The following is a 26,625-nucleotide window of genomic DNA, read 5'->3' on the forward strand; positions in this document are numbered from 1 at the left end:
AGACACTGCTAGGGTTTGCCCAGATTCAGGACACCGCCTTTTCTCGCTTAACTTGTGTGAGTTCTCACATTACTGAAAGAGGTGACCATGAATATATCAAGAGTAGCTACATGGCATTGGGGACCCAGGTGGGGTTTTTCTTGATCCTGACTGTAAAGGAGAAAAGTTCAGGTAGGGAAAGACATCTCCAGCAAGTCAACTCTTTGCTGCATAGCTGGTGTCATAAGCAGGGCTTTGTCTTTTACAGCCACAGGGTCCTCTTTTAAGTGACTGGGTCCTGCAGGGCAGGCATCTTGGCCAACAGGCTTGCTAACCCAGTGAGGAGTGTTTTACAGGTATTGGGGCAGAGCCATCATAACTTGAAGTGAAAGCATGAGAATCAGAGAAGAGTGTGGGGAATAGCATAATGCCAGAGGCTTTTGCACTTCCCCCGTGAAAGCAGCCTGACACCCGTATACAGCAGAGGAGACAAATGGGGGAATTAGAAGTCAATGTGCAGTGTCAGAGCTGTGGCCTCTTGGGGTTTATAGAGAGATGGTGGGACTGCTTACAAGACTGGAGTGCTGCAATGGATAAAGGCTCCTCAGGAAAGAGAAGCTAGGAAGGTGAGGTGGTAATAATAGTGTGAGTTTTGTAGTCCAGTCACCCCCTTAAATTTTCAGTCCTACATGGGCTTGTTCCCTTCAAAAATTGTGCCTTTCTCTTGTAAATTGGAACTGGATGGTGAGTTTATATAATACTCCTGTCACCCAGAGGCATGTCCTTATTTCAGTAAAGGACTTCAGTGCTTGAGAACCTTTCCTAAGTTTTATGTTAATTGATATTCTTTTGCTTATTGTAGTAAGGAGTAATGCCTTGCCAGCGATATCTGCTGTTGTGTGGTTGATGCCAGGAGCCTGACAGTGTGAGTGCTGTGATGTCTGTATGGGTACAACTTTCAAGACTGCTGTACCAGCATTCTGTCTTGTATAAAGTGCTTTATTTATGTTTAAAATGGAGTTCTTATAGAATACTGCACAGAGGTCTGTGGAAGGTTATTTATGGGATCTTGCTTAACATCCTTTACTGATGCAGTGCCAGCTGGTTTGCAGTGTATCATTTCTCAGAAGGCTTCTAGGTCTAAAATAAAAAGTGGTAATTGGTTTCTTCCAGTGGCCTTGTCTGAGCAATAAGACTAATAATCCACATGCTGAGGGATTGAAGTGACTTGATTGTGTTGTCACGCTCTTCCCATTTTTGACACCAACTATATATCTTAACGGTTTCACACTAATGCACTTCATACAGTACCAAAATCTAGTGCAGCTTCAGTTCTGACATTTTCATATGTGGAAACTGTCAGTAAAGATGAGGAGAGCTCCTAGTTCATAAGCCATGGTGTCTGTAAATGCAGAGCTTGGACTTTTTCACAAAATGCCACTCTCAACATTATTTTTCTGTCCAAAAATTTACTTGCTGTGACCAGGAATGGAGGGTGCGGTTGAAGGGATAAACTACAGATTTTTAGCAGTTGAGTGACCAAACAACAGAGGAGACCAAGTGAAATTCTTTGGAAAAGGTGGCACAAGAAAAATCTTCTGTATAATGTAAGAGGTAAGGTTTCCCTCTTAGCACAACACTTTGGGAACATCTCTTTTAAAGAGTATAATATGGTGACTGTGTTGTACCTCTACCTTGTGTCCTGTACGGTCATTTACAGGAAGGAATGTAGCTCACACTACGAAATAGAATTCATTTAGAAGTGTTCAGAGTTTGATCGGATGCACCATACACTCCACTTGCAGTATGTACACATATGCAAACACATGTACATGTGGACATATGCATACAATTCAATTTAAGAACAAAAATACTTGATAAATATTTTTATCAAGGAAGAGAAGTAGGGATTCCAGTACATGGTATTAATTTTGGATCTTGTTGAATCTACTCAAGGCCTGTGACTTTTTAGCCACATTTGATAGTCAGTTATAGAACAGTATGGTATGACAGTCCTTTAAAAACAGATTCATCGATACAAGTGGTGGGGTTTTTTAATAGCAGCTTAGTTACGATAGGTTCTTTTATTTTCTTCAGCATTTCTGTTTGAAGCTCAGAATTGTCCGTAAGCATTAACGTAGCAGATAACTGGATACAGTGTAGTTTACTGTTTAAACTCTGTAATCTTAAATTTTACTGAAGCTTTATAGTTTAACCAAACAAATACAAATCTTATCTAAGATTACCAAACTGCCATGTAAGAGGCAGGGGTTTTGTTTGTTTCAGGTAGGACAGCTAGTTTTGCACATCATCACAACTGGCTATCTAAAAGCAAAAAATAGTAGGTTGAAAGTGAAGTTAACAATTCTTAGCTTCATCCTTTGCAAACTGTATAACGATTGCATGTGTGCATTATAGTCAAGCTACTGAAAACTAGTTCACATGTCGACTATCATACTGGGGGCTAAGAAAAATAGGTTGTAGATTTGAACTTGAGTTTACATGCTTGGGTATAATGATTTGGATTTATGCCTCATTGAGACAAATTTTTTCTATACCATTTCCTTACTCTTTGGAAGAGTTCAGGAAAAATGTAGGTTAATTAAAAAGCAGTTTTAACACAAATGAATCATTAAAATGCCAGGAAATGCACAAAGTACTGTAACATTTCCAGGACTTACTTAGGTTTGCATGCATGTTCTTAAACCTTATCTCTGTCAAAATTCAGTTTGAAAGAACATCAGTGTCATCTCTTACTGGAATTACTATTTTATATTTTTGGACTCTCTTCAGTATAAAAAAAATCTGGTGCATTAGGCACAGGGAGCACTCACCAAAATCTAAGCAGGAGATCTGATAAATTATAGAGCTTATTAACCTAGTATCAGGCCAGGTCTTGAAATGTATTCACAGAGGCTTGTCTCTGAGGCAAAAAGGCAATTTTTGTTGAAAGTTTTACTATAGTGGACATCATCTCTGCAAGGCACTTTAAGGTAAACCACTATCTCCAGCTCTTCATGACTGTGTACAAGTTCAGTAAATTGGATCACAAAGAAATCTTGAGAACTTCTGGAATAATGCTGCTCATAAAAGAAACTAGTTTTCACTTCAGATAATTATCCTTGTTGTCCTTTTTGTTTCTTTATTTTTTTCTTTGAGGTGAAAAGGTGAGTGTTTCTGCATTTGCTCTCTTTTTTCTTTTCTTTTTTTTTTTTTTCCCAAATGGAAGATGTCTTCCCACTGATCAAAATGCTTGTCACTGGTGGTTTCCAGTATGAAACTGAAAACTCTGCAGTAGAAGAACCTGTTAATTTGCTCAGTTGGTGATAACTCCTGCATCATTATAAAAAGTGTCCTTGATAGCAGAGCTGCTAGTTGGTAGTCGGAGCTTTGGGCACTACCTCTGATGAAACTAACAAAATTCAAACCTGATTATACTTTTCAGTTACGATTTAACTGTTTGTTGAAATTTTGAGTTAGTAAAAGTCACTCATGCATCAGTGTAAAGCCTATCTGTTCTCTTACATGTTACCTTTTTGGATTAAAACAAGAATTACAATTTAATGATAAATATTTTGACACACAAATGAATGCCTGGGTTCTTGTATTTTTTTAATTGGCTGGCATTTTCCTGCCTGCATATGCTAGTTTTCTTTGAAATAAGTTTTATGAGATTCACAGGAACTACTTGTCAAATGATTCAGCCTCATAAATAGATTAATATCTTTTATCTATTAAAAAAAAATTTCTGGTGCTATGAATAGCACTGTAATATTGACAAATACAGCAAAGGGTTATTTTTAATTTTTGTTTTTAATTTCTCTTAATAAACAGGTCTTTATAAGTTTAAATATTAGTAATTCAAGACTTCAAGTATTTATACTTGAATATTTAACTATGGCAGCATCTGAGTATCTTTTTCTTATGGGAAGTACATCTTTTTTGTCCTAAATAACCCCTTTTTACTTTTTCGTTGTGAAACTATCATTTCTGTTTGTCATACAAAGACATTTTAATCTTTCTCTACAAAAAGTGTCCTGTTTGTCTGAGAGGCAAAGTTAGGGGGTTTTGTAGACAGGTGAGGAAACGGAAGTATTGAGAAAGACCACACATACCTACAGTATTATCTGTATGTTGGTGACAACCACTTCTGTATTTCTGAGGCATCTGAGTTCCCCACTTTTAGCCAACTGACCTTTCCCAGTCCTTGATGAGGAATGGAACGTGTCAAAGTGAACTGAAGCTCCAGTCTAGGATTATGATACTAAAGGATGGGGAATATCTGGAAGCTCTGAGGAGACCATAAATGTCCCTAAGTTATGGGTTTGCATGCCCTTTTAGTTAATTCCTGTTTTGGGGAGAAGTCAAGGAACAAATAGTAATCTGGATAACTTCACCCACATAACTATACTTAAACTTCTGTGTATCACAGCAATTAACTTTTTACTCTTGTATGCCAATCAGCCTGTATAGGCTCATGTCTTCATCCTTCAAGATTAGAGTAGCTCACGATGCTGCATGTTGGGCTGCACCTTGTATTGAATTCAGCTAAAAGGACTAGAGAAAGCATGTACTTGCCTAAATGGAGTGGCTCACTTGCGTTTCTTCAATCAGGTTGAACTCTTTAGTGACAAGAAATACCTTCCTTTTGTGAGCACACCCTGTTTTTCAGGGCACTCTGTTTCTGGTTTGATACCTCAGTAGAATGATGATACAGATGCATTCTCAGGTTGGCTTGAAGCACATGATGATGATGAGAGTTATTCTCAAATCATTGTTTGGAGGAAAGTATTAAAGTTAATGGCAAGTTTTGCAAATTTTAAGATCAGCAGAAGGGGTATTATGAAAGCTAGTAACTAGTTGTTTTTAAAAGTTATTCTGTTACAGTGTGGCAAAAGAATTGAAACAAACATAACTTGCAATCTGCCATTTTACCTTCTAGAAAAATGTTTGTATGGGATTTTGTTGTCAGGACATTGACTCACGTGTAATAATAAAAAACAGTGGTGCATATGGAGCTCTGTTAGTCGAGTCATAAATGTGTAAGTGATGTGCTTTGTTTTCTCATACAGTACACAGGAAGTAAACTGACAAGTTAGCATTGCAGCAAGAATTATTTTGAAATAAATTATATAAGTTGAGTCCTTAGGGAAGAACTGTGCTACTGGAGCAAACTCAAAAGTAAAACCTATTTCAGGATTACTTTTTTGGATCTTCTTCCATTTGATTTGGCTCTCAAGCAATTATTCTTTTCTTTGATGCTTAAGGAAGATAATACTTTTAATAAAGGCTTTCTTCTATGCCTAAGCTACTTCATAATGTTGATACTTTACTGGAACCATAATGAAATAATGTCTTAAGAATATTATTGTGGAAATAGTTAGATGTCCCCAGTTAATGCCTGAAGTAACAACATTGCCCTGCTGCCCTTTATCCGAAAGTAGCTTGACACTAATTTTTGTTCAAGTTCTTTCTAGTTAGCAGGAAGAACTTTTACATGTAGCTATCTTTCCACAGGGATTAGATAATGGGAGCAGGAGAATGAATTGTGTGGTACATGTGTAGTAAACAAACACTGAGTTCTGGGTTGCTCTTGAAAACTTCTTGGTGGCATACATCCATACACTACCGTGACTTCTGCCTAATGTGGCTGCATGTGCATGGTGGCATGAGTTGTTGAATGGGCTTTTATGGAAAGCAACCTCTAAATAACTGATTCACACCCACCTAAAAATACAATGTATGAAGACATCTTCTATGTGAAACCTAAGAGCAGTAGTAAGGCTTTCATGCATAAGTATTTACCATAAATATATTTGTTTGTTCCCCAGAAGGAAATTAACTTGAGGAATTGTGGTTTTCTTGCTTCTGTGCATTTTCCCTGAATAATTTCCTGAAGTAACTTTTGAACCTATTGAAAACTCAATTAGATTTGACACAAAAATTGTAGTCTAAATTTACTAAGCTTGAACACATTTAATGGAAACTCGTAAACATACAAGAGAGGGAATCCAAAGTATTACCTTAAGGAAGGCAAAAGCCATAGCATGAATTGACCACATGTCTAACCTTCTTGCTGATCTGCTAGCTCCTCAGCGTGTGGCAACAGGCTGCCACAACACATGCGTTGTACTGGCTTGTGCAGACACTGGAACCTGAAATTATACTTGTTGCTTTTTTTTCCCAGCTAGTGGTGAAGGCACAAGGACAGGAGGTAAGGGTAGAGTCGGGAGGAGGACATAGTAAAAGATAGATAGATAGATAGATAGATAGATAGATAGATAGATAGATAGATAGATAGATAGAGGAAACTGTACTGGGTGTTGGTAAAAGTGTTTTGGTAGGGGAGCACCGATGTATGTAACAAGGTAACAGCTCTCTGCTGTTGCTTACAGGTGTTACAAAGTACAGAATCCATAGGATGACAGGCTTTTTCTTTTCATATAATGGCTTGTTTAGAATAAGCAGTCCACTTGCAATATACATGCAGCTTATGAATTGCATGTGAAGTTCATGTAAAACAAACTATAAAGAAATGGGGGGAAAGGTATACTTTCAACAGGTGCAGTGAAAAAAAGTTGAAGAAAATGCACTCATATAGGTTGCAGGGTGTCTGTGGTCAGTGCAGATGTGATTGCAGTTGTGAGTACTAGTTTTAATGTATTCTGGATACTTAATATGGGTAAAAATGGCAGTTCCATCTGAGTGGCACACCTCTGATTGTACAGGCTGTACAAACCTGTAATGGACCCTAAAAGCATATGTGGTTGTCTGGTCCACTGTTGAAGTTCACACTGCCAATGGCGTAGATATACCTACAATTACAGTATTGGAAGCACACCTATTTGTGTTGTGAATGCATCTTCATTTTGCCCTACAGCTATCCTGCTGGGATAAGCACTGTCTTAGAAAACGTGCATTGAACTTCAAGTCTTCAGGATGTGATGGAAGTTTACTCTGAGCAAAATATTGTCACCATGCTGTTTTTGGAAGCTGGGCTATAGATAGTGTCTTTCACTTTGGCTTGCAGAGTCATTATTAGCACCATCATTAACTTGTCATCAATGGTTCTCAGTTCTGAGACTGTACGGTTTTTTGGACTTTCACTAGTAATTATTTTTATATCAAAAAAGAAAGGTCCAAGACAGTCTGTGGAATTTGAATGAAGTTGCAGTATTCTTAAACGCTACATTGCTTCTGACTTCTTGCAAACATGACTCCATACAACAACCACGAAATTGTCATACTATTTTTTAAATTGATCAGAAAGTCTTTTCTAAGTTTTTGTTCATATAGATCCGAAGTTCTTAGTTTAGAGGTGCTTTATGAGCATCTGTCTCGCAAAAGTTAGTAGAGAGCTAATGCGGTAAGGAAGGCTACCACTATTACTTAGAAACAACATGATTTGTTTCCTTACCTTCTTATGAACAAATGTGGGAGGACGAAAATGCTGAGATGGTCTTTTGCTCCTCTCTCCTGAAAAATAAGTTGTTTATCTTAGATCTCAGGTACTAGGAAAAAGTTAAGAGGGTTGTTGCTATGGTGTAGCCATTGTGCTGATACCATTCTGCTTGTTTATGAAGGCAATAACATCTACACATTTAGCAAACTGACCTGCTGACTCCCATGTTTGCTATTTTATGTGAATTGGTTTGAACATACAGTGCTTTCAGTGTAGTTGGTCTGATAATGAACTGTTTAAGTATTGTAATTTTCCCCAATAGGAGCAAGGCAGAAAGACCTCTGCGGCTGTTACAGAGGAAGTAGAGCATATGATTGACCACTCTGAGAAAATTCAAGCTTTAGAAAATTTGATTACAGCTGCCAGCCCACAAAATGTGCTGTGCTTTGCAGCCTATGGACTTCCCGAAGCAGTATATAGAATGCAAAAAAGCAAACCAAATCTTTCTTTTGTGCTGTCATATAGTGTCTTGTCAGTGTGTGATCTGAAAGTTCGATTCCTGAATCCTTTTTTCATGACTGAGATTTCTTGTACCTATGCTTTCATCCCACCTTCTCTTATGCCTCTCTTATCCTTGCTGTTAACTTCATTGATAGACATTGCGTCTAACAGGACAGTAGCTGGGAGAAGTGGCACACTTCAGAAGTCTACTTTCTGAGCATTTATATCAACAAGGGCTGGAAAGAAAAACTGCTTTTTGAAATATGAATTAGTAGAATTAACTGTGTACAAATTCATTATTAAATTACAATATTAAATTTTGTTTTACAGGAACACAGTCTCAAATTTGAGACTGGGAATAGCGAATATCTCTAAATGAATGTGTAATCTTCACTAAATAAAAACCCCATAGTGAACAATACCAAAACCTGAGAAAAATCATAAATTGGGCTAATGTCTTTCAGGGATAAAATTCTCCAGCCATCAAGAGATACAAGAAGAGTATTCTAGCCTGCATTTTGTTCTGTTTTAATAATGTCCCAACGGCTGCTCTTTGGTGCCAACTTTGATCTCAGTTTCTGCAACAGGAGACAAAGATGGTTTTGCCCAGTGGGGTTTAATTTATGCAAATCAGCAGATGGCTTTGCAGGAATATGATTTGTTATGTTTCTGAAGTGGATGAGTTTGCATTTTTAAATACCCTGGCAGCAACAGATTTGTCAATGTCTTGCATTATATTTTTGAAATGGCCTTTCAATTACTTTAATTGTGGTTTGTTTGATGATTTTTTTTTTTTTTTCCCCTCTCTTGCCTCCCTCCTTCCTTCCCTCTATAGATTCTGGGACTTTTCCAAGACTAACCCTTTGCTGGAAACAGTCGAGCATCATACTGAATTTACATGTGGACTAGATTTAAGTCTTCACAACTGCGGTCAGGTAAGAGCTGGGAGGAATTTACTTTTCACTTGCCTGTTATAGCCACTGTGGTCATGGCTGGACTGCAGGACTCAGATCCTGAATAAGAGCCACCAGATTGCAGAAAGCTTCTGGAAGTGGCTCTGGCTGGATGCTTATTAAATAAACCTCACTTCAGGTCCATTTTTATTTATAAATCAGTTACTTGCATTGGGTAGGAGGGGAGGGCAGAACAGACAGAATTGCAAAAATCAGATAGCTGAAAGCCATGGTGAGCTTCAGGGAAAATGAGTTAGTTTACTTTCAGAAGGAAGAGTAATAGAGAAGGGCCTGGAATGCCAAACTGAGAAACAGAGCTTTCTTCCATCTACTTAGAATGTCAAGTTAAACACTGGTAGTGTCATACGTGATACTTAGACCTGGTTTGTCACATTTGGAATACTAGAAGAAGATTAATATGTAGTCAGAATTCTAAAAACCTCATCTGTTGACATGAATGAGTGGAACCCGTTTTATCAGGGACGCTTATTTATGTACTGGTTGTGGTAGGATTCTCCTCTGGTTCTGTTGCTACAATCGTTTCTGTTTTGTAAACAGAGAATTGTTGTTTGCCGTACGAAATGGTTTTTTTTCAGGCAAGAACGGCAAGCCTGTAGTTTTCACACAGAAATTACTGTCACTGAGTTAACTGTAACTAATGCACTGTTTAATGTGCCACAGATATCATTTGTGTCTAGATTCCTTTCTAATTGACAGTGAAAGTAATTTTTTGCCCCAGATGAAAATGACTTGTAATAGCTGCATTAAAATTCTGATTGGACTAAGCAAATAAAACCATCGTAATTTCTGCTACTGATAAAAGGACACAGGAGAAATGTGTAAGTTTGACAAAATACTTAGCTTGATGCATGTGGAACCATTCTAGCCAAATGCTAGCTTGAAGAGTTTCCTGCCTTGTTGCTTGTTCCCTTAATTCTATTGCCTCAGAGGTGCTGCAGTAACAGCGAAGATGTGCTGTGAACCACATAGGGGAATTTGTAAGGCTGAAAAAAATTTCTCAAGTTTCAGGTTATTTTTCAGTGGTGCAAGGCAAGAATAACTTAAAGGCCGGTTGCTGGGAATTAAAACTGCATCCCAAGTGGGTGTATAGGTACAGTTCTGGCTGAATTGGGTCCAGAGGGAGCAGCAAGTGTAGCATAATACATTAGGTAGGGCCTTACAGTGTTACACCACTGCATGCTCTGAGCCCAGTTCAGCTTTCCAGGAGGTTGGTGTGGGTTTTGTCATGGATCTAAATGAGGGAAGAAGATTTTTCTTCATTTCATATTGAGGATGTGATTGCATTGATTATAAGCCTGTTCCAAAGAGCCCTGTGTGTCACAGGATGGCTCTTAGTGGGTGGTGTTTCTGACTGTCTGGCTATATATGACTTCTTTCTGTACAATTTACTTGTCAGACTTGGAGTTGCTGCTATGTAGATATTCTTTCTTTTGTAACTACAATGTATGGAATAGCCTTCTTGGAACAAGACGAAGTAAATGTTCATTGATGATAGATAATGAATTGAATAGCTGCATATGTACTTGCATGTTGGAAAAAAGAAAATGATGGTGTGTGTACCCATCTACATTAGGGCATTTGTGCATCCAGGGTTTTTGTCCACACAGAAATTCTACAAGTCTGATGTTGGACTTAATGCACAAAATCTAAATCTGGGCTACATATCCGTATATAATGCATGCCAGTGTGCCTTCCAGACAGAAGTTTGGCATCTGCAACAGCTTTAATAGTCCTCTGTTTTTTTTTCTATTGAGTTGATTTAATGTATTGTGAGAGTTGGATATCACAGCAATGCAAAATGTAAACACTCTGATTTTTAAAAGAAGTTTAAAACGTATGATAGCATTAAACCATAACTACAAGAAAAAGAATGATCACTTACTGAATAGTTGCTTCTAGTATGAGCACTTGCAGTCTTTCCCTGGCTTCTGCATCAATCCAGTGAAGATTATTCGCTTAACTTTTGTGCTGCTGTTCCCAATATGTAGGTTCCCTTCATGTCTGCTCTCTATCAAGACCTCATAATGTTGTTCTTCATGCATTTGTATGATTTGTGATTTTCACTGTGTGCTTCATAAGGAGTTACGACTTGAGATTTGAACTGCTCCTCTCCTCCATGCATGCAGCGTATTTTATTCATAATGGACAAGCTATTCATTTATAGTCAAATTAAGTACCATTCTGGTCATTAACCTTTGCTTTCATTCTTAATGATACTAGCCAGTTGATGTTTTCTTTGGCTTTGCCCAATGAATTTCAGCATTTTGGAAGTGTCTTTTACATGTCAAGGGAAAACCAGTCTGTACTTTTTGAAGAAGTGTTCAAAATAGATACTGTGATTAAGTATCTCATCTAGGAATTACAGGACTTTCCTGTGGAACTGATTGAACTTTGATCAGAATCCACAGGCAGCGTGTAGGTACATGCAGGCAAGCTGGTTCTTAGACAGTATCCTACTAAGGGAGGCACCAAGTGGGACAGAGATCTGGCCATAAGGAAGGGTCCCAGTTTATGAGGGTAAGTATCAGCTATATGGAACAGAAAACCCTTTTGTGCTTGTTTAAGGTTCTGGTATCTATTTTGGGGTATCTGCCTCTACGTAAAGTAAGCATTTGTTGAAAGCTTGGCAGGGGGGGGGGGGGGGGCTGTGTGTGTGTTCCACCATAATGTTGGTGTCAAGTTCATAGCAATTTCAGACAACTAACAAACTCCCAGATGCATTACAAAGCATTAACAGAAATTATCCTCATGATATTCAGGGTATTTCTCAAACTGCAAGTGTTATGTGAGAGCTTGCAAGGCACGTTGTCTAGGAGAAGATACTCTCGACTCCAGCTTTCATCCAAAGTAGGTTTCATCCAAGAACAGTGACAACATCCTAAACACAAAAAATCTTTTGGATTTGTAATGGTGTACAGTATTAAGAACTGAACAAATCCATTTATCTTGTCCACAGTATTAAGAATATGCAGTTTTTTAAACCAGACATGAGAGTTCTTTCCAAAGTTTGGGGATAAGAAAAGCGGTTAAAGCTTGCCCCTTTCAATATACACTAGATAGGCATAGGATGTATGTAGAGAAAATGGTAATCAGCTATATACTATTCCTCTCCAGGGGCTCATAATGCTAGACCATGTATTGGAAATGTACTCTCTAACTCATCAGATTTCTTCTCTCCTCATATTTACTGTCCCTTGATGTGATCTGTGAATGTTCTGATGAATTAAAATATAATACTCCTTTAAGCCTAGCTCTTACTGGGATTTTGCTGTGTTTACCTACATGTAAGCATGAATGTAACTTCCTTTAGTTATTATTTGTGCAGCTTTATTTAAAAGCAGCCTTTTTCTTCTGTTGTAGGTTGAATGTGATGTGGCAGTCATGAATTAATTTTAAATGTCTTTTAGGCAGTCCATCGATGACACAGATAAAAAGTACAGACACTGCAAACATTCACTTCTTGTCTTGATTCTGAAATTATTTCATTAAGTATATAAAGAATAAAGAAATACTTATGTACCATGAATTTATTTAAATCATGGACAAAAAAACCCCAATCCTTTCTGTTGTACTTCTAAAGCTGTATTTTGCTTGACACAAATATAAGAAAAACTGAAGCTCTGAATTTTGTCTGAAAACCTTTCTCAGCCTACACCTCACATCTCTTCTGAACTCTGTAAAGCAGCCAGTGGAGAGTATAAATTAGTGCTTTCCATTGAGCCAGGCTTGCTGCTGAGAACAGGATTAAGTATCTGATGGGAACAGGCGAGGAATCTTTCTATTTCTCTGTACTTTTACGCTATGAACAATGACATTCCTAAATTGCAAGGATATGTGATTTTCAGTGGAAGTGATGCCAAGTGGTGTAGTGGCTTAGAACACTTGATATGTGAAGAGCACATTAGGTATCCTTGACATGCCAAATCCAAACATGACTTCACGATATACAATACTGAGGTGCTCCTTTTGGAAATTAAATTTCTTCTGCACCAAACAGTTCTCTAGTCTAAAATCATCTGGTATCTGAGTGTGTATTACAGTCTAAGTTTTAGAATAACTGAGGTACAATACAAACAGTGATCAATTACAATTTTGTTTTACTGTGGTTGTGTGTTTTTGGATGGTAATCATACTACAAAAGGGCAGCTATCTGTCTAAATATCTATTTGTGAGGCAAACTTGTTTTCTCTAGAGCTCTGTGCGGCTGCCATCTCCTTGTGTAAATATTCCATTGGAGTAGGTTAGTTCACATAAAACTGGTTTCTTTTATTTCTTCAAAGCCCCTGGAGCTCTGGGCTATATGAATGCAAGAAAGGGCCTGGCTGCAATTCTGTATTGCATCTGGAGATGGTGAGGGCTGTTTATGGCAATACACACACATGATACAAATAACGTGGAGACAGTGATAATACCAGTGCAGTACACTTGAAACTAGTCTTGTGTTCTGTGTTACACTATTCCTGTGACCCAGCTTCCCTGAACCTCTGCTTTCTTCTCCATAAAGCTGTGGGGTATCGCCAGCATGTTGTGTCATACCACAGTCTGTTCCTTCCTTCCACCTGGCCAGAGGCAGTTAGAACTGAGCAGAGGTGCCTGCTTTGTACTGTCAGTCTGTTGATCCCATGAAATGTTGCTGTACTTATGACCTCTTTTACAGCATCAGTATCACTAAAATTTTAAAATGTGTAATTTCTTACTAGTTGGAGGGAGGTCATAGCCAAACTGTATACACTTGAGCTGCATTCCCTGAAGGAAATCGAGTTGTTAAGTTCTTGCAGCTTTATGGAGAAATTTTTGATCATCTGTCAAGTTTCAGCGTACAGGTTTGTTCTGCTACCTGTTTTCTATGTGCAACTTGGGCAATGTGCTGCATTAGCTGTGCCAACACAGCAGGCAGGAGAATGGACAGGAGAGGGGCTGCAGAAGTTGGTTTAACCAGTATAGCCAAATATAAATGCAGATGTCTTTAAGTGAGGCTGGTATTTTGCTGTTCGTTTAAATTAATTGTTCATCCTCAACAGGCCCAGAAATGGTGACTGTTTCATATAAAAGTGGAGTTACATCTTGTGGAAATGTACACGAAAACAGAGACTTTCTCTGTTTTTTTCTTTTGATCGCTTGCTCTTATCTTTTACACTTAATTGCCAAGGAACTAATAGCTTCTACCCAGCTGTTGGGGCTATCACACTGCTATAATTATATCACTATCTGTACTTCATTTTAATCTGTCCTTATGGCCCTTCTCCAGGATGCTACTAAAGTTATGCAGTTAGTGATCCTTTGAGATAAAAAGATCCTACAGCATCTGTTCTTTTATTTAATTTCAGAGTGGATTTTTGCATGGGAAGATCAAATTTAACCAGTTGCAAATGTTAAACCAATTTGAACTCCTTTACGGAGTTGGAGGAGGGGGAAAGGGAGGTGACATTTCTTTCTGGTGCTTATTGTATATCTTTCCCAAACTGTTTAAACTTCCACTGCCTAAGTCAAAGCTAGCCATTCATGAGTAATGGTCACTCTTTGCCATTAGCAGCAGAAGTCTCATCCTAAGGTGTTTGGAAAGGTTGCTGTCAAGCATCACAATTCTGTAAAAGCTGCAAGTGTGTGGAGAGGAACATGCACTTTAATTTTGATTCCAAAGTACTGGGAAGAGGTGGGAGGCAGCAGTTTCTTACTCAGTAAATGTGTTGCTTGTGTGTTATATTTGATTCAGTGGCCTAGAAATACTTGCTACTTCTGTGAGCCTCACATTTTAGTCAATGTGTGTTTCTTTTCTGCGTGATCAATAAATCTGTTTGAGAAGTCCCAGTCAATTGCACTAGTGAGACTCAATGGAAGACAACAGGATTTTGTAGCTGTTACCGAAAACATTGTTATGATTGTTTGTGATTATATCCCGAAAGGAAAAAACTTATCTTAACTCTGAGCTGAAGGATGAGTTTGAAGATTGGATAGGTTCATTAGAAAACACAGTTTCACTGCATGTAAATTGACTGCATTTGGTGTTACCAAGGTTAGTATTAGCACAGAAAGGCATTTTGCATTTCCAGTGTATCTTCTACAGTATTTAAGATTTACTTTACTGATTAAAAACAGTTCTTGAAAGACTGGGGAGATGTCTTTCCCCTTATCTGTAGAGTACAGAGGAATTGCTACAAATTCTGTGATTTCAAGGATTTCTCTCTAACCTGCAACTCGCATCTCAATTTCCTTTACATCTTACTGATTAAATACACACTCAGAAGACTTTAATTTAGAAATGTGTAGCACAACTACCAAGTCATCTTCCTGTTGCCCATGTCAGAGCAATGGAACAAATGTTGAGACAGCTCCCTGGTTTTTAGATCAGTTCTTTGTGACATATCTTTGCAATCTGAAAAATAATGCCCCTCAAGTCTTTTATCTCCTTAAGAAAGAAATGGATTTCTTAAGCGCTATTTGGAACATCTGTTTCTGATAACTGTAGTTTGAACCTAGATCTTTATAAGAACTTCTGGTGCAGGTTTTGTTTTATTCTGCCTTTACTGGAAATAATAATTACATCAGTGTGTGTTTTTTCAAAAGTAAATTAAAAAATGGTTGATATTATTGCACATTGAAAATAAAAAGTTTTGATTTACAAACTCCCATCACTTCCACTCTTGTGTAAAGGTAGGCATTGTGTGCAGTTCACTCCAGCAACTGTTGACCAAACAAAAGGCCACACTGGTGGTTTGGATTTTCTAGTACAAAATAGGTATTGAATGCATTTAAACTTGTGCGTGATCCATTCTGCACTTAACCAAACAGTTTTATTGATCATCTGTCAAAGTAATTTGATGGGTAGCAAACCTAATACTTTGCTTTATCTCAACTTCATCTCCATCCCACACGCTTATAGAGGATGCTCAGGACCCCTCAAAAATACGTAAGAATTCTATAAATAGACCATTAAATTCTGTATGAAAAGACACAGTAGATAAGAAACTAAAAGAGGTTTAACATTAATGGAAGTGAAGAACTGAATACTTTTTCCATTGTCTCTTTTGTATAAAAAAAGACAGGTCTTTTTCATTTTATTTGAAAATCGGATGGGATGGAGAAAAGCTGGGAAGATAAATGCATCACTCAGACACATTTGTGTATTATCCTATGATTTATTACGAGCACTCTGGAAACTGGGTGGCACCAAGATACTTCTGGAAATACTGATCTGAAGAGGGCTGTACTGTCTTCTGATTAAACCATTTCATAAAGGGGTTACTTTTTAGTTTTAAATTGTTCTTTTGAATCTATTTAATCTTGTTTAGGGCTTGGGCATTTATTATGCCTTCAAATACTTAAAAAAAAAAAAGGTTAGCTGCTAACTTGGGAGATTATTTTCTTGCTGCTTCTGAACAGTAAGGAGGCAGAATGTCACGCAAGTAATTGCACTAGACTGAATGGGTTGCCCTCGGGTGCTGAAAAAGGTCTAAGTCTATTGCAAAGCAAGATGATTGTGATGAATAGGAAACAGAGGGCCTGTCAGAGCAGTAAATCAGTTAGTGAGTCAATGGAAATGGCTTTGATAAATGAATGGTTGTCAATATTAAATCAATTAGTGGGAAACATTGTTATACTCTGGGACAAGGATAAACACTTTAATAAAATACAGGGTAGCTGTTTCATTTGAGTTAAACTATGATTTTCTAGTTAAGCAGTCAGCTTCCTGTGATGACTGCAGTTTTTGTTTCTTTGCTTGCTTTTTGGCTTTACTTGAAGGGAAATACAGTGATCCCCATTTTATATGCTTCAAATAGACTTGCTTAAATCTCTACTGACAGATAACTTGGCATGATGTTTATTCTACAGTAGTAACAGTACAGTACTGCTAGCATATATACTAGTACTGCAACTTTACTAGTGAAATAAAAACATTAGAGACCAATAGTAAATGTCATTTTGTTACAGAATCACAGAATCATCTAGGTTGGAATAAACCTTGAAGATCATCTAGTCCATCCATTAACCTAACACTGACAGTTCCCAACTACACCATATCCCTAAGCACTATGTCATTGTGACTCTTAAACACCTCCAGGGATGGGGACTCCACCACCTCCCTGGGCAGCCCATTCCAACACCTAACAACCCCTTCTGGAAAGACATGCTTCCTAATATCCAGTCTAAACCTTCCCTGGCACAACTTGAGGCCATTCCCTCTTGTCCTATCACTTATTACTTCATTAAGTAGAGTCATCTCCATCCTTCTGCACCCTCCTTTCAGGCAGCTGTAGAGGGCGATGAGGTCTCCCATCAGCCTCCTCTTCTCCAGACTAAACACCCCCAGTTCCCTCAGCCGCTCCCCGTACGACCTGTGCTCCAGACCCTGCACCAGCTTCATTGCCCTTCTCTGGACACGCTCGAGTCATTCAATGTCCTTTTTGTAGTGAGGGGCCCAAAACTGAACACAGGAATCGAGGGGCGGCCTCACCAGTGCCGAGTACAGGGGTCAGATCCCTTCCCTGTCCCTGCTGGCCACGCTATTGCTGACACAAGCCAGGATGCCATTGGCCTTGGCTCCTGTTCAGCCGGCTGTCAATCAGCACCCCCAGGTCCCTCTCTGACTGGCAGCTCTCCAGCCACTCCTCCCCAAGCCTGTAGCGCTGCTGGGGGTTGTTGTGGCCCAAGGGCAGCCCCCGGCATTTGGCCTTATGGAAACTCCTGCAGTTGGCCTCAGCCCATGGCTCCAGCCTGTCCAGGTCTCTCTGCAGAGCCTCCCTACCCTCGAGCAGATCAACACTCCCACCCAACCTGGTGTCATCTGCAAACTGACTGAGGGTGCACTCGATCCCCTCGTCTAGATCATCAATAAAGATGTTAAACAGGAGTGGGCCTCAAACCCGAGCCCTGGGGGACACCACTCGTGACTGGCCACCAACTGGATTTAACTCCGTTCACCACCACTCTTTGGGCCTGGCTGTCCAGCCAGTTTTTTAGGCTGCCTTTGTTCCATATAGCTTTAGTTAAAATTACCAAGTTTATAATGCTTTTTCCATTTGCACTATTACTTGATGCAATTTACCAGTCAGTGTAAGATAGAATATTCTTGTTTTACAATTAAGCTCTAGTTATTCTCCTTTCCCTGCAATTTCTGATAGTTAAAAGTCACTGTAGTAGAATTTTATTCTATAGTTATAAGAGCAATTTAGTAAATTATAATGAAAATTGCATGGCATACTGGTGTCCAAAATATCCAGTACTATAAGTATGTTATAATTTGTACAGTTCTTTGCAACTGAAATAAACTGTCTTCTACTGTTTGTATGTCAGCTTAAAAAAAATGTAAACCATGCACCCTCGAAATATTGAAATCAGTGAGATTTGTTTCAATCTCAGAGTAAAATTTGTCCCTGAGACAGTGGACATTTTCACAGAAAGACACACCCCTATGCCTTCATGTTCCTAATGGCAAGGACTTTACCAGGTATGCAAATAATGTGTGAGTCCATTTTCAATTTTCCTTCGTTCTTCATCCTGACGCAGGAGGATCTTCTCTGCTTGTTTGTAACATCATCTCATTGATCAAAATATAAAGTCTAGGAACTTGCGGCATTTTTTAATGCCATCATTTATTTATTGCGGTGTGCTGGATGAGCCCTCATCCCAATGGAATTCCTGCTGCGCTTTTAATATTTAAATTAAGCAGCATTTAGGTTTGGGTTTTTTTTTAATGGATAAAGTGCTTCAAGGTACATATTATATCACATGAGAACTGACATTTCTAAATACTTTTAAAGCACTTAAATGTTCCCCTCTTCTGGGGAAAAGCATATGATGGTTATAAGACCATTGTATAAGATGGGTCATAAGAAAAAAGGCAAAATTAAAGGAGAAGACATTTTGTAAACTAATGCAGTAGCTTCATAAACAGGCACTTCTCTTTACCCCAGGGTTCATTTTAGTCATTTGTATTTGAGGCAGTGATACTGCAAAGGGGCATGTAGCAGCTGTCCATCAGTTAATTCGGGCTGCCGTGCTGTTGGCTTATAGTTGCCCCCTTTCTTTTACAGTCTTGGTTGTATTTTGGAGAAAGTATTACGGAGAAATAGAAATGCTAATAACATTTTGCAATGCTGTTCCATGCTGTAGTGTCCCAGTTTCCCAAACATACCTGTTTGCTGTTCTTTGAATGTGTTTTTTCATCCAGGTTTCTGATATCAGTATTCCATTATAGACTTCCTGCTGCACAGGAGAACTTGATACACTGTTATTTGCTGTAGCTTTTATTTTCCTTTTGTTTGCTGGTTATGTTTTCATCTTTCATGTGCTATCATTAAGTCAATGAGTTGGGCAAATTACTGTAAGTGATCCTTTTCAAACTCCCTTTTAATATCCCATGTTTATTTTTAGTGTTGCTAGATTAAATGGTTCTCTAACTATATTTGTTCAGAGGCTACTTCAAGGATGCTAATTATATTGATAACAGGTGGGAATTCCCATGGGATTTTTTCCAAATGTTATCTCCGTTTCTTGTTTCTTTGTGAAAGTATAAAGTGTTGCCTATAGAAATACAGATATTGATCCAGAGCTGTGGAGAATATAAAAAAAAAAACCCAACTTGTTTTATGTGATTGCCAGTTTCTACATAGCATTTAGTGGAGAACTCAAATTTTCTTTTTGGTATGATTTGGGGGACTGCAATGCAGCAGAACATTATATTACAAAGCTCTATTATGTCGTATGAATAGACAGACACGTTGTCAAGAGATTTTTGGATCCGTTTCGATGTATATGGAAAGTACTTCAAATAACTAAGTAGAACCAGCTAAGGAAGCAATAAAAGCGAATAATAGTGCAGTATAGTAAACACAAAATGGGCTAATTATAGTCTGAAATCAAATATTGAAGTTGAATTTCCAAATTTTTAGTGTGCAGCTGTTCATTCTGGCTCTAGAAGAGAACAAGAATTGCAGTCTGCAGCAGAAGGAAGCTTGTGCACAGGATTCAATACTGTATCCTTTGTGATCCCAACTGGAAAGGACATTGTAAAGATAATGCAAGATGGATTCAGCCAGATTTACTGGCATATATTTATGTGGCTCATCAGCTTTTTCTCTTTAGCTCTTCTCTTTCTTTTTCCCTTTGCCTTATTTCTTAGCTCCCACAGTATTTCATGAATATATATTATGGGTCATCTACCTGAGTAACTGTCAGTGTGGTTAACCCTTTCACTTTGTTACAGGCTCTAAAGTGCATTATCAAATAATTTTCAAACCTAAATCATTCTGTAATTGTCTTCTGTGCAGCCTTGTTATTTATTAAAATCTCTTCACGTTATAGACTTAGGTTAACCTTCTAGTTTTGTGATTTTAGGTTCAGGCCTGCATCTAGAATAGAGCCTGGGACTTGCAATTCAGAAAAGTTTCAGTTATACTGCAATCAGTTGCTCTGTTTATAAGATGCCATTGGCACAAGTGGCATCATTTCTCATCAGACTAGTGAGGTCTGGGTAGACAATACAGTGATCTCAGCTTATCAGTGTGAGACTGAAGTTCTGGCTTAATTCTTCCTGCATCATTTTGGTCAACTTCATTGTTTTTCCATTCCTCAGCTCTCCACTAGGAAAATATAACAATTTTCCATACCTGCAAGTGTAAGAAAGTTGTTCAGATTTGATCACGAAGTGTTTAGATACCATGGTAAAAGAGTCCTGAGACCCTGTAAAGAGAAGAAACACCACAAGGTCTGGACTTCTGTGTGTCCTTCCTTCATTTGATACTCAGTTACATTCTTTAGTTTATTTGGAACAGTCAGTTGAAACCCAAAGTTTTCCCTGCTGTCCTCATGGGGAATATGAAAAATAGGATATTATTAATTTTAATGCATCTCAGTAAAGTTAAGACAAAAGTTCTTAAAAACGAAAACAAAACCAACTGCATTATTATATAGTTTTGAAGTATCAGAGTACCAACAAGCATTAACTCCACAATATGCATTAATTTCTTCTAAGTTCCTTCTGGGTTTTGTAAAAATGACACTTATGAAGGATCTAAATAGATTTTGTTTGCTTTGTAGGTGGTGGACTGTGCTTGGGATGAACTAGTCAAGATCTATACTCCATCGTGTCTGGCAGTTCCTGCCTAGAGAAAAATGAAGATCTGACACACCCAGGAACCTTTCTCCCCCCACAACCAGACTGCTGCTAAAGTGTTAACTGTGTCACTAATCTTAGTGTCTCTTTTTAAGTAAAACACTTCTTAGTGTCTCTTTCTTAAGTAAAACACAAATGGAGTGTTGTGCACTGAAGCACGTGGAGATTTCAGGGCTTGGTTTACTGTGCAGGTAGTACTTGAGCCAGCAAAACATTCAACAGCAACTGAATGGCCAAAGAGTGGCTATAGCAGATACAAGCTGCTGTCTTTAGAGTAGAATCGCCAACACAATTTTGTGATCTATCTGGCTTATGATAAGAGCAGAGGCCTGATTATTCTTGATCCTTATAAAAAATAAAAGTGTAACTGGCAGTGTGTATTTTGCGATAATGTCACTGTAGAAAAGAAGGAAGGGAAAGGAAAGGAAGGGAAGGGAAGGGAAGGGAAGGGAGAGAAAAAAGCGGCTTTTCACTGTAAAGTACTGTAATGTCAGCTGAGGTTTGTATCACTCAGATTAATTTATATGTTTTGCTGTGACTCGTGTTGCATTATTTTCTCGTGCAGTATGATGAATATTCTTGATAGACAGTAAATGTCATAGTTTATAGCCAGCTGATTCATTTGACCTTTTTGATCGCTGGTTCACAAAGGTGGTAAAGATTTGTACTAGTTTGAAAACAAACTAGTGGGAAACACCAAATCAAAATAACAATTTAATAGGGAAATAAAAAGAGGAAAAATAATTTTTAAAAAAATAAAAAAAAAATAAAGGCAGTTAACACTGGGTTAAACTGACAGAGTCAGGATACAACCTGACACCCTGTTAATCAGGGTGGTGGTAGCAGTCCGGTAGAATGGTGGCTGCAGTCCCCCTGAAGCGGTGATCCTGTAGAAGGAAGGTCTGCTCTTCCTCAGAAAAGTCCAGAGGTGGCTAAGGAGCTCCTGTCCTCTGGAAATCCAGTGGAAAAAGAGAGCATCTCTGGTATATCAGAATCTCAGATTATATCCAGGATGGAATGCTTAGTTCCTCCCTCTGGGTGGATCATTTTACAATGGGATAATGATTCATGAGGCCAAATGTTGATTAAGCTCATTAACAGAAGATGGTCCAGAGGGAGTTATCTCCGAGTTATGCTGCATGGCATTGATGGGCCGTTAACAGTAAAATAGTCTGGGAGGAGGAGGCAAGGAAACACTGCCCCACCTGATTTCAACAGCTCATGAGGATGGTAATAGAATACACTGCAACCCAGGACAAGATTATTTTCATACTTTTTTTCCTTTAGATCTCCTTCAGTAAAACAGTTGATGAAGTCATGCAGAAGGATACTCTCATGACAGAGAAGACGCTTAGGAAAAAATGAAATATATACAACACTAATTGGATCATAATCCTCAAGATTTAGAGACAGGACAACCATCTCTTTTTAGACTTGTCTTTTATTTTCACTTCGAAAGCTTTCCAAGAGATGGAAGAGGAATGTGGCCATATATTCAGTGTTTCTGGACAGCTTGTCCAAAGTGAGAGCTGATGTCCACACCAGTTGAATCTACATATATGCAGATTAACTGCATGACATAAGCATAGCAGATCCACTGTGGCCAAGCTATCATACTTACCAAGAATGTGCCCAACATGCAATAGGTATGTTGGGTACTTTGCATGCCCACTTTGACTCCTCAGCCCACAAGCTGGTATCTTCATCTGAGTTTTTCTGAGGCAAGCAGAGATGTTCAGTTTTTATGCTTCTGCAGTCTCCTTTGAATACCCTTTCAGGATCCAACTGTGATACTCCTGTAGTTCTCATTGGTATATGTTAGACTTCTCTCCTGGTTTCCTGCTAGCCCACTTTTTTTTTGTTGTTTTTTCAGCCTTCTTGAAGCTGTCCTCCCTACTGCTGTTACCCCATATCAACAATCTTTACCAACAAAAGACCCTTTGGTCAGGTTTTCATAGTCCCCTGTCAATGAATGCTGTACACTTCTGGGTTGCACCACACATGTATCAAGCAATAGCAGATACTGCCAGATCTGCTGGATGCTTTGAAGAAATGAAAGAAAGAATTCAGCAGAGCTAAGACCTGCAAGTTGCAAAGAAATAATGATTGTGCTATCTTGGAGAGAGAGACAGGGAACTATCAGGTAGCTGCAGGGAGATATGCATATATTGATTTAGTGTTAGGGCAAGTCAGAAAGAAACCCTCTACTACAATATAAGAATTTGGATCCTGATAGGATCTTTTCTTTTTCTGGGTCAGTGCAAACTGACCCCAGAATGCCATCTTACTGAGCTGAATTAATAACAAAAAGTAGATTTTTTTTTTTAGTGACAGTGTGTTGCACCGAATTCTGAATGTTTACTGCACTTTAATTCTGTGTGCTGAGGAATGATGCAACGATAAAGCTGTGCTGCACATAACTTTCAGCAATACCGTGGGCCATAAAATCTAATTTTAGGCATTAAAATCGATTATTTCAACTTTAATAGTTACTCCACTCTTCTGTTTTATCTCCCTTCTCTGCTTAGACAGCAAGTCACTTGTCTAAGTGGGACACTTTTGTGGTGGGTATGTATTTTATAATGTGTGTTCCTGGGGGGAGGGAGGGGGTTATTCCAGAATGCTGCCATAGCCTATCAGTTGGAAGGGCAAATTTAGAAAACCTAGTGCAGGGAAAAAAAAAAAAAAAGAATTCTGAACACGCACACTCAACATGTGGATTAAACCTTTTGTTAACTGCCTTTTCTCCCTTCATGTCCTGGTTAGCCTCAGTGCTGAGGGTTGCTGCGTCTGGATTTAATTCTCTTGAAAAAAGTGAGCACGTGCAGAAGATGCACATAAACAAAAACTGTAGCCTTTAATCTTCCTGCGTGATCTTTGAATGGAGAGAATGTGCTATAACGTTTCTGCACTGTAACAGAAAAAACAATCTGGCAAGAGTTGTTGCTGATTCTTAATTCTCAGGGAATGTTTGCCATAATTGTTTTAAAGAAAATCTTTGTATTTTATGACCATAAAACTAGTTTCTAATCTTTTTTTATTTACTCAGACCTTTAATGACAGTAATCTTAAACATATAATGTGTTCTACTTTTGAACCTTGCTCCTGTGGAAGATTTTGTTTCATGGCAGGCCATAGATTTCTCGTTGGTTCAAGAAACATGTTGATTAATGATGTTCTAAAGGAGTGGATTTGCTGTTCTACAATGCTATTAAATTAATTGCACACAGTATTTTTGGCTACACTCTTGTATTCACTTCCCCAATTAAGAAAACGTTGATCAAATAGTAAATGCAGTGAAAGGTATCTGAGAGTATCTTAAAAGTAAAGAGTATTGTAATCACGGTCTATGTCTTGCATGAATACTGGGTGACAGTCACGTTCTTCCTTGGTACTTTTAGAGACCATACTTTATGCAACTTTGCCTAGCTGTATGTCCTATCAGGTCTGCATTTGGATGAAGGAAAACTATTTTAAATGATTCTTTGTGTCTGCTTGTGCAGACTGCATTTCAGTGATTAAGTGATCTCTTTCTTCTAGCCAAGAACAGTCTGGCCTCAAATTTTGCTGCATAGGCATGAGTGTACTAAGCCTTTCAGTAGTACTGCTCAGTTTTGCATGTTCTCAGGGTCATGTGATTGGGAATGGATACAACTCTGCACAACAATTCCTCTATACATCTCATGGTTGCATTAGATGCTAATTAAAGCAAACTGTCCATTAAACATTTTATATAGATATTTACCACTTTCATCCAAGAAACCTTTTAAAAAAAATATGTCCTTGGGAATTTGACACCAATTTGCTCCATGTTTGTTTTTTTTTTCTCTCACCCATGTCATTGTACCTAGGTGCAATGCAGAACTGAGCATATTGCATCATATGAGTGGAGTTAAGGCATCATAATCATCTCATTACTGTAAGGAACCACAGAGCTATTTGTTACTGTGATCTGAGCCCCACTGCTACATCAAAATCTTGTTCCAGAGTCGGTTTATGAATGGAGCACCCAATTCTGTCTCTGGACACAAGAACAGCTAGTAGGAGGGAAGTATCTTCACTGCAGTGTTACCTCAAATGACGTCTCTCTTGCTTTATCCAGTTCCTTTCCAGTGAAGTCCAGGAGAACTTGTCTTTTCTGAGTGTGGAGTGGTGGAGAGGCAGTGGGATACCAGTACTGAGTCTGGCCTGAGTCCATGTTGAGAAATGGGTGGCTTAGCAAGGGACAGCACCTTCCCCTCCACCTCTCCTTCCTAAGTATAGACAAGACTAAAATTAAGACTACCATGACAGATATTGCAAGGGAAGCTGTCCTTGCAACACAGGTGAGTTCCCAGAGACAGGATATGGTTCTTGGGACATGGACCCTCGGCTTCCCAAATTTAGCATTGGTACAGCCTCACCTTGAGTACTCTGTGCAGTTCTGGGTCCCAAAATTTAAGAAGCATGTGAAGGTCCTTGAAGGCATCCAGAGGAGGGCAATAAAGCTGGTGAAGGGGCTGGAAGGAATGTCCTGTGAGGAGAGGCTGAGGAATCTGGGCTTGTCTGATTTGGAGAGAAGGAGGCTGAGGAGTGACCTCATTGCTTGCTACAGCTTCCTGAGGAGGGGACGTGGAGAGGGAGATGCTGATCTCTTCTCCCTGGGATCCAGTGATAGGATGTGTGGGAATAGCTCAAAGCTGTGTCTGTCAGGGGGGGTTTAGACTAAACATGAGGAAGTTTTTTTTACTGAGAGGGTGATCAATATGCTTCCTAAAGAGGTGGCTCATGCTCCAAAGCCTGTCAGTGTTTAGGAGGCATTTGGAAAATGCCCTTGGTAACATGCTTTAACTTTTGGTCAGCCCTGAATTGGTCAGGCAGTTGGGCTTGATCATTGTAGGTCACTTCAACTGAAATTTGAACTGAACTGTTCTGTTCTATTCAAATTTTTATCCGATAACGCTTGGTTTTCTGTTTCAATCAGTGAAGTGTTCAGCCGCCAATGCAGGCTTGCAGCCTGATCCTCTGCAATGTCAGAGACTTGCTTCCCTTGTGATAATTTCACTGGTGAGGGGACCAAATCGTTTCTTCCAGAGGTTACGCTTAGGTGGAGTCCCAATTACTACAGTATTTCCAGAAAGCACAATTAGGTTTTTTTTTTCATCTGCACTTATTTGGCTGAAGGATCTTTATTTTTCTCCCATGCACAAACACTGTCACAGTAATCCATGTGTTCCTTTAATTGTGCTGTGTGTGGGCTTGGGATGAGTCCAAATGGAGGCTGGTGTAAATGCATTGGTACAGTTCTTCAGTGGGGTTTGAAGCCAGATGTGGTCTGCAGTAAGTTTAAATGAGAGTTTCAACCTTTATATGCCTTAAAATTTCAGGCCACTTCACTGTGAGTTTACATTTTATGCTGCAGTGCAGCTGCTGAAGTGGGTGAATGCCCCCGAGGTGGAGTGCCCTATGACACCAGGGAGGTGACAACTGATACGTCATTTTGCCTAAAAACTTCTGGGTTTCCGTCCATGGTTTCTTCCCACCCTGAGTTAGCAAAGATTAAACTTCCAAGTATCCTGATTGCATCCATGGCTTTTTGTGACTGAGAAATTCAGATAACGTATTACTCACCTTTTAAAAGGAGGCATACACACAGTCCTGGATTCCCCCCCCCCCCC

The 26,625-nt window shown here is 38.9% G+C and overlaps 2 protein-coding genes across 2 annotated transcripts in view; both read left to right on the forward strand.

The window, feature by feature from the left end:
• Positions 1-21,377, forward strand: part of PEX7 (peroxisomal biogenesis factor 7) — a gene marked incomplete at its 5' end in the record, with an annotated part of 46,646 nt that extends 25,269 nt beyond the window's left edge. Inside the window, 2 exons of the mRNA XM_026844538.1 lie at positions 8,718-8,817; positions 20,893-21,377. Coding sequence (XP_026700339.1) covers positions 8,718-8,817; positions 20,893-20,961 — 169 coding nt within the window. The remainder of the gene's footprint in view (positions 1-8,717; positions 8,818-20,892) is intronic.
• Positions 21,378-25,254: 3,877 nt separating this feature from the next.
• SLC35D3 (solute carrier family 35 member D3) overlaps positions 25,255-26,625 on the forward strand; it is a 7,848-nt gene continuing 6,477 nt past the window's right edge. The window contains 1 exon segment of the mRNA XM_026844539.1: positions 25,255-25,293. Within this exon segment, the coding sequence (XP_026700340.1) occupies positions 25,255-25,293 (39 nt within the window).

Source organism: Athene cunicularia (genome assembly GCF_003259725.1).
Source record: "Athene cunicularia isolate RWA chromosome 3 unlocalized genomic scaffold, athCun1 chr3_part1, whole genome shotgun sequence".
In the NCBI taxonomy this organism is placed as follows: Eukaryota; Metazoa; Chordata; class Aves; order Strigiformes; family Strigidae; genus Athene; species Athene cunicularia.